At 47.9% G+C, this 8,271-nt stretch overlaps 1 protein-coding gene across 1 annotated transcript in view; it reads right to left on the bottom strand.

Annotated features, from left to right (window-relative positions):
• Positions 1 to 5,287, bottom strand: part of LOC102871713 (orphan sodium- and chloride-dependent neurotransmitter transporter NTT5-like) — a 17,721-nt gene extending 12,434 nt beyond the window's left edge. Inside the window, exons 1-5 of the mRNA XM_006898732.1 lie at positions 4,741 to 5,287; positions 4,207 to 4,364; positions 3,891 to 4,017; positions 3,309 to 3,484; positions 1,368 to 1,609 (exon numbers count right to left, since the gene is read on the bottom strand). Of these exons, the coding sequence (XP_006898794.1) occupies positions 1,368 to 1,609; positions 3,309 to 3,484; positions 3,891 to 4,017; positions 4,207 to 4,364; positions 4,741 to 5,287 (1,250 nt within the window). The remainder of the gene's footprint in view (positions 1 to 1,367; positions 1,610 to 3,308; positions 3,485 to 3,890; positions 4,018 to 4,206; positions 4,365 to 4,740) is intronic.
• Positions 5,288 to 8,271: the final 2,984 nt, after the last annotated feature.

Raw genomic sequence — 8,271 nt, 5'->3', positions numbered from 1 at the left:
CAACTTGACAGCACATAACAACAACACATATTTTTAGAATGAATGAATTTCTTATTTCTGCCTTCTTTGGGAATAAATTCTTTTTCTGTCCTCCCCAAAGCAAGGGGAGAAAAGAGAGCTACTCAAGCCATTTTTGCAATCATTTCTAAGAAGTTGTCCACCCATAAAAAGTTGGATTGGCCAAAGGTGTGATAGAAATATGTAGGATACCACCATCTCCCCTCAAAGAAGAGAATGACTGCTAAGGGTGCTTATGGATAAGCAAAAACCTGAGGGGATTTGTTTTCTTGGTGGGGAGGTTTATGATCATGGTCAAATTCTGAACGTTGCAGTAAACTGGTCTAATAACACCAAGTTTAGTGCTTGTAATTTCACCTCCTCATTCTTTGCTTTGTTCCCGGGGTCTCACAATCCTGCAAGTGGCCATCAAGGCACCACAACTTCTGTGGTTGTTGTTATTGTTGTTAAAGAAGGCGTATCAGGAAGAGGCAGCTTCAGAATGTGTTGGTAAATGCTTCCACCAACATCCGCTTCCTTTGCCTTGAGACTAGAAGAACTGGACGATGTCTGGCTATCATTTCTGAACGTTGTGATACGTCATTCTACAGAAGAATCCCACTGAATAACTCTACAGGGCCTCAGTGCGCTACATTGAACGTAGATATTTAGGAGTCACCAGCTATGAATGGAGCCGTCGTGTAAGCCTTGGAAGGCTTTGGGTACTATAAATGTAGCCTTAAAATACTGTTTTGTTAAATGTTTTCTTCCTTCGTCATGTCTCAGTGGCGATTCTCTGATGTGGAAACTTCACAATCTCTCATTTTATGATAGAAGGAGAATCGATACCTTTGAGCTGTGGTGCTGGAGAAGAGTATTGAACATACCATGGACTGTTAGGAAAATGAACAGGTTTGTCCTAGAGAGGGTGAAACCAGGATGCACCTTGGAGGCAAGGATTCTGAGGCTTTGTCTAACATACTTTGGACATGTTGCAAGGAGGGTCTTGTCCTTGGAGAGGGACATCATGCTTGGGAGGGTGGAGGGACAGCGCCGGAGGGGAAGACCCTCTATGAGGTGGATTGATTCAGTGACTGGGGTAATCGGGATGGGAGTGTCGGAGACAGTGCAATTGGCATAGGACAGAGCAGAGTTTAGGGCTATTGTACATAGGGTTGCTATGAGTTGAAAGCGACTTGATGGCACAGAACAACAAGTGTCTGATTTTTAGCTCTATGGGAGAGTAGAGGCTTACAAGTGCACCTGGAGTGGATATATGTAAATATGGGCCATCCTGACCCCTCGAGGCCTGACAGGTATGAAGTTCCTAGTTGCAGGATTGGGATCCACGAACAAAGGGCTGTCCTTACTTCACGCTGCAGCGCTGGGCGATGATGGAGGCCCAGAAGCCCATGATGGAGACGAACATTAGCGTGGTGAGCATGGAGATGCTCACATTGGCCAAAGCCACCACAAAGGCATCAATGAGGCAGTTGTTGGACGGAGGCATGTGTGAGGAGAAGGTGGAAAATATGCCGATGCCGAGGCCCAGGGAAGACAGGAGGTGGGTCCCGCTTTCCAACAAAATAATTATGGAGTCCACAACCGACACCTAAAAAAGGAGAAGAAAAGTATGAATGAGGATCTATCTACGTGGATGAAGGAGGAGAAGAATATCCTAATAGGAGTGTCCTGGGTGGAGAGGAGAGGAGAGGGGAGGGGAGGGGAAGAGAGGAGAGGAGAGGAGAGGAGAGGAGAGGAGAGATGATGGGAATCTGGGACAGGAGGCCCTAACAAGAAACCGCCAGCTACGGAGTGTCCATGGGTTGATGGAGGAGTCGGGAAGGTATATACCTCCTTGAAAACCAACAAATGTTGAAGGCCGAATGATGCACCTTCCAGCAGCGGACTCCGGATCAGGAAACACAAGATGATGAGGTAAGGAAAGAGGACCAAGACGTACATTGCCTGGAGAGTGATGAGGTGGTGTTGGTAAGTTCAGAATGCTCTTACGTATGTTATCAGTTACGGAACTTTAGTTATACAACTATAAACCCTCCACACCACCACCCGCATCAGTTTTCTCCAGCCTGCAAGGCTCCGTGGACTTCTTGGTTTTCTTTCTTTAATCTGTTTACCAGAAGAGGAGAAGCATCCCCCTGGGTCAGCAGTTATCTCTTTGAAGCTGTTTTTTTCCAGTCATATGTAAATTATAACTTCATCTGCCTGTTTGCCAGGAAAAGGAGTACTGAATTAACTCTTTATCTTTCCAGAACCTGGTTTTCTGTTATATGTTAACCTGAATAGACTAATAAATAGGTTGCCTGTTTACTGGTATCTGGGTGTGAATGGTTTTCTTTAAGATGTAGAAACTCATCAATTTTACTACAAAAGTGCATTTTTGGGGTGTTTGGGTTTTTTTTGTTTTGTTTTGTTTTCTGTGTGTGTGTGTGTGTACCATCAAATTGGATCTGACTAGTACAGGAGGAGATTGTTCCTCCTTCACCAGCAGAGCATCTGGTGGATTTGAACCATGTGCCTCTGGGATTGCAGTGCAGCTTCCTGCCACTAGGCCACCAGAGCTCCCCACAAAAGTCCATTGTTAAGTGAGTTGGCAGTCTTTGAGGCCCACTTGCTGTCCTCCCAGATCTGTAATAAAGGGCATATGGATATTGCAATCCATTTGTCTCATTGGCAACTGACTATGGAAAGAACCCCTTGCTTTAAGTTACAAGAGAACATCTTAGCAACCACAGCAGGGAGGGGGCAGCAGCAGAAACCAGAAGTCTTGGGCCAGGGATTGAGAGAGAAGTTAGAAAACAACTTTCCGCAGGGCTCAGAGGGGCTTGCGTGAGTACGAGACTAGAGGTGGTGGTTGTTGTGATGTGCCATTGCGACTCACAGCGACCCTATGTACAACAGCCCTAAACTCTGCTCTGTCCTGTGCCAATCGCACTGTCTCCGACACTCCCATCCCGATTACCCCAGTCACTGAATCAATCCACCTCATAGAGGGTCTTCCCCTCCTGCGCTGTCCCTTCACCCTCCCAAGCATGGTGTCCCTCTCCAAGGACCAGTCTCTCCTTACAACATGTCCAAAGTATGTCAGACGGAGCCCCAGAATCCTTGCCTCCAAGGAGCAGCCCGGTTTAACCCTCTCCAGGGTGAACCTGTTTGTTTTCTTAGCAGCCCATGGTACTCTCAATACTCTTCTCCAGCAGGAGATAAAGAAATTAGGAGACTGATGGATAAGAATCGCATCGGGGCCACAGTAGGGAAGCACGTCAAGGCGGGTGAAGATGCAGACTCACCTTCCCCACAGACTTGATCCCGTTTATCATGATGACACTGGTAAGACACCAAATCAGGAAGAGGGACACCGTGATACCGGGGATTATTGGGCCACCGTCCCCAATCGTGTCAGAAATCTTCAAAGTCTTGCGGTACCAGAAATACATGGTGGGTGTTGTCCGGGCACACTCCGCATCTGGGGAGACCTGGCTTTCAACACACCTGCTCAGCAGGGCGAGACACCCCCACGCACCCTTTCATGATTCTTTACACGGATTCCTTTCTCCTTCTTCCTACTACTCCCCTCTTCCTTATTGCTCTGCACTCACGTCTCCTCCCAGGTCCCTTCTGCCTCTCGTTCAGTTATTCATGCATATTTTATTCCATGTTGCGTGTCAGGGAGTCTGAAGTGACAACAGCTGACCTTCTGGTGGGTTTTTGCACAAATCCCACGGGACTGCCTCGCCTTCTCCCTTGATAGCCTCGAACTGCATACCTTCGGGATTGCAGCGCAGCTTCTTGCCACTAGACTGCGGCCCCCCCCCCCCCCAGAGCTTCCCCCTCCTCCCACCACCTCGCCTCCTCCTCCTCTTCCCTCTCACCAAATGCACTGGAGTTCTTCATGAAGGGGCATTTCTCCCACGGAATGGGGAACCAGAAGGACTGGCTGAAATAGAGGAGACTCCAGCAATTGGCCACGTTGAAGAACAAGCTCACAAGGATGGACACCTGGGGGCCAAGAGGAGGCGGCTGGGGAGGAACAGCGGGGGCAGGAGGCGGGGTGCATGAGAAAGAAGAGGATTTCCCAGAGGGTGAGCGACAGGATGGAACCTGATTGGGGGGAGGGAGGACTTTCCGAGGGAGGGGTTGTGAGGAGGATGGGTGTAAAAGCTGGCTCTGGGCAGCTCAGTTTCTTACCACGAAGCTGGTGTAGCCCAAGCCCGTCGTCCAGGGGCTGGTTAGCTTCCAGACACTCAGGATGCCCTTCTGTAGCCTCTGACCGCACGTCATCTCCATGAACATCAGAGGAACGCCGATCGAGAAGAGCATGAGGACGTAGGAGAGTAAGAAAACCCCTGTGCAGGAGATTGGCGGAGCGCTGCTTGAGAAGCATCTTGCATTTACGGGCCTGGACTTCTCAGGCGTCCAGGGCACTGAAACCATCCTTCCCACCCACTGGTCTCCTGCAGAATCTCAGGCATCAGAGCTCACCTGCATCCAAATTGCCTGCAGGGCTGGGTATCCAGTCCTATGGCCCCCAGTTCCCAGTACACACTTATATCCCCACTACCCCTTATCAGGCCTCTAAACCCACCACTTTATAAATATAGGTTCAGACGCCCTGCACCTCTCCCCTAGGGGCTCAGGCCCCTGGCTCCTGTCCTGCTCAGAGGAGCAAGTCTCCAGCTTCCAGATCACTCAGAGATCTTAGCGTTTGAAGCCTAAACAAACCTCTATCAAGCTTCAGGGGTTGAGGGGGGCAGGGGGCTGAGTTCTGGCCGCAGGCATTAATACCTCCGTTCTGAATCCACAGGTTGGGAAAGTTCCAGAAGCTTATTGACCCCGCAGAGTAGCCCACTTGGGCCAAGATGTACTCAACCTTGTTGGGCCAGAGTGGGCGGGAGGGCTCTTCAATCTTCTCCTTTATCACCAGCTTCTTGACAGAGGAAGGATCTGGTTTCCAAGTGGAAGGGAACCTCTTCTCCGACAGGAAGGTTCTCTTCAGGGTATTGTCCCGGTGCTGACCCGACCAGGCCTGCAGCTTCTCGGCCTGGGCCTCTGAGTAGAAGTTAACTGTGGACCAGTCCTCCGAGCAACCGCATTCAGACATTTGGAGGTCTGAGTCAGCCTTCATGGGTCTGAGCTCCATAAATGAGGAGCTCTCCTCCTGGGGCGAGTCTAAACCCTTGGACTCCTCATTCAGCCCAGGCAGATTGGCTTGAGAAGTTCCCGGTTTTTCAAGGGAGAGCTCATTTCTCTGGGTCGACCTGAAGGACATCAAAAACTGTAGATCTTAAACGTCAGAGTCAAGGTATGACTGCGTCCCACCACAACCCCCAATAACCTTCTAAAAACAGCGTTTCCACCTCTGTCCCCAACACCACTGAAATTCAAACCTGGGGGAGGGAGGGGAATCTCTTCCAAAAGTTTGACTTCTTAGAAAGGCTTTGATCCCAAGAAGAGAAAAAGCACTAGGTAAAGCCTGTAAACCAGGAATCCCACCTGCTGGGGACATTGAAGTATGTTGTTGTTGTTGTTGTTAAGTGTCATACGATTCATAGCAACCCTATGAATGAAAGTCCTGGACACCTCCTGTGTAACTTTCATCCTTTCTCCAGGTTCATAGGCTTTCCAGAGGCAAGCTATTATGGACGTGGATGCCACTCCTGCTTCCAAGCTTGTTTTAATCAGGGAGCTCCACCAAACACTGTCCACCACGGGTGACCATTCTCGCATTTGACTCATCAGTGTCACAGTGTTCGGCTTCACAGCCACCACGAGTTTCCTCTGTACGGCAAGTGGACATACATAAAAGAATGTTTCACCAAAAACAATTAAAGGCAGGCCTGAAGGCCGCGGAGTAGAGTCACCCACCTTTGGGTTGCCTCTGGAAACCCTATGAACCTGGAGAAAGGATGAAAGTTATACAGGTGTCCAGGACTCTCATTCATAGGGTTGCTATGAGTCGCCTACCACTCGACTGCACTTAACAACAACAGCAGAGAAAGAGAGAGAGAAGAGGTAGTTGGCCTAGCGGACAGGAAGTCATGCTCCCTAAAAAGGGGAGGGATATTTATAGTGGGCTTTTGAATCAAAGGAATTTCAAGAAGCCTAACTCTGTCTGGTAACTTTGGGGAAGCTTTATTATCTCTTTTAAGGATCCATTCTCGTTTGCAAAGCATTCAGGTCTGAGCTCCCAGCAAAAGCTCACATTCCCGGCCACTTACCTACCTATCATTCTTTCTATCATACCCTCTTCTCTTAATTTTTTTTTAATGGCATTTTTCACCTCTTGAAACTATCATTTCTTTATTCTCCCCTCGCCCCATCTAACAACATCTCTCTTTCTCCAGCAAGGAGATGGAGCCCCTACCTCTCCTCAGGGTCACTCTTCTTTGTGTTTTCTGGGCTTTCCACTCTCCCATCCATTGTCAGCTCCTCAACTCTCCTCAAGAGAACTGGGAAGGAATGTGCTGGAAAAGAAGAGAAGCGGGGGGAATGGTGTGGAAGATGGAAAAGGGGGAGAAATCGCGTTTTCGTTCAGAGAGGGGAGGGGTATGCTATCCAAAGGGTAAGGCAAAGCTGGCACGTGGAGGGCCCAGGGAGCCACACATGTGAGAACACATTGCTTGCAGAGTGTTCTAAACGGCACAGGAAAATACCTGTAATACAATCATAGGTTAAACAAATACAGCTAGCATGAAGTACTCTTATCTATAATTCTCTACTTGTTGTTGTTATGTGCCATGGAGTCGCTTGCCACTCATAGCGGTTCATGAGCCCTAAACCCTGCTCTATCCTGTGCCAACCTTATTGTCTCTGACACACCTACACCTCCACAACTACCGTCACTGAATCAATCCATCTCATCGAGGGTCTTCCTCTACTGCGCTGTCCCTCCACCCTCCCAAACATGATACTGCTCTCCAAGGACCTTGCAACATGTCCAAAGTATGTCAGATGAAGCTTCAGAATCCTTGCCTCCAAGGAGCAGCCTAGTTTCACCTTCTCCAGGATGAACTTGTTTGTTCTTCTAGCAGTCTGTGGTATATTCAACACTCTTCTCCAACACCACAGCTCAAAGGGATCAATTATCTTTCTAACATCCCTAGTCACTGTCCAAGCTCTCTGACACATAGCATGCAATTGCGAAGACTATGGTCTGGATCAGGTGCACCTTAGTCTCCAGACTGACATTGTTGCTCTTCAGTACTCTGGAGAGGTCCCTGACAGCTGACTTCCCCAATGCAATTTGTCTCTTGATTTCCTGGCTGCTGGTGTCAAGAGTGTTGATTGTGGAGCCAAGCATGAAGGGTGTTGTTTTTTTCCCCCTTCACACACAGAAGACATGAGACTCTCCAATTTGATAGTTTGCTGATTAAATTGTAAAACATATTTGAGCTAATCCAAAGGTTTATTGTTAAAAAATCCCCTTTGGCGAGCTCTGGTGGCCTAGTGGCAGGAAATTGCACTGCAATCCCTGAGGTGCAGGGTTCAAATCCACCAGATGCTCTGCTGAAGAAGGAGGAACAATAGCTTCCTGTACCAGTCAGATCCAATTTGATGGTACACACATAAAAAGAATAAATAAATAAATTTAAAAAGAATCCTAAGGAGCTGCCTTTATTATTTTTTAAATCCATTTATTTGCATGACAGTTTACAAATCATACAGGGTTTTCATTCAGTTCGTTCATAGACATTTTGGTTTCGAACGTCAGTTACAATTGATTAACGTAATTCATGGCAATGTCTAGGGAGCTTTGATGGCCTAGTGGCAAACAGCTATGCTACAGTCCCAAAGGCAAGCGGTTCGAGGCCACCAGCTGCCCCACGGGAGAAGGATGGGAAGTCTCCTCCTGTGCAAGTAACTGCTTCTGAAAACCTGCTGGAGGGTCAGCTGGAACATTAAGGCAGTTCCAACTTGATAGTACAAAACAACAACAAATGACAATGTTTAACCAAATCAATAATGCCTCCCCCTTCTGAACTAGTCTCTCAAGGTTACTTGTCTTTAGAGGCAAACGGTCTCTGAGCAATCATCTATAGCTCCCTAAAGATTTGGCCCCCGGGACTCTCCCCTGGAGACAGCTCTCTGAATTTTACATCCAACCCCCTAAACTGAGAAAAGAAATTTGTTTCTTGAAACTACTCTTCGGCACTGGTTCCAAGTCCTCTTCATTTTTTTTTTATTTTAAGAATTTTTTTAAATATAATTTTTTTACAGAGGTTTTGGATTTCCATTCATTCATTGCCACAATTT

This window comes from Elephantulus edwardii, unplaced genomic scaffold, assembly GCF_000299155.1.
Source record: "Elephantulus edwardii isolate Elephantulus edwardi_28Jun2011 unplaced genomic scaffold, EleEdw1.0 scaffold00236, whole genome shotgun sequence".
Lineage (NCBI taxonomy): Eukaryota > Metazoa > Chordata > Mammalia > Macroscelidea > Macroscelididae > Elephantulus > Elephantulus edwardii.
This window is presented reverse-complemented; position numbering and strand designations above follow the sequence as displayed.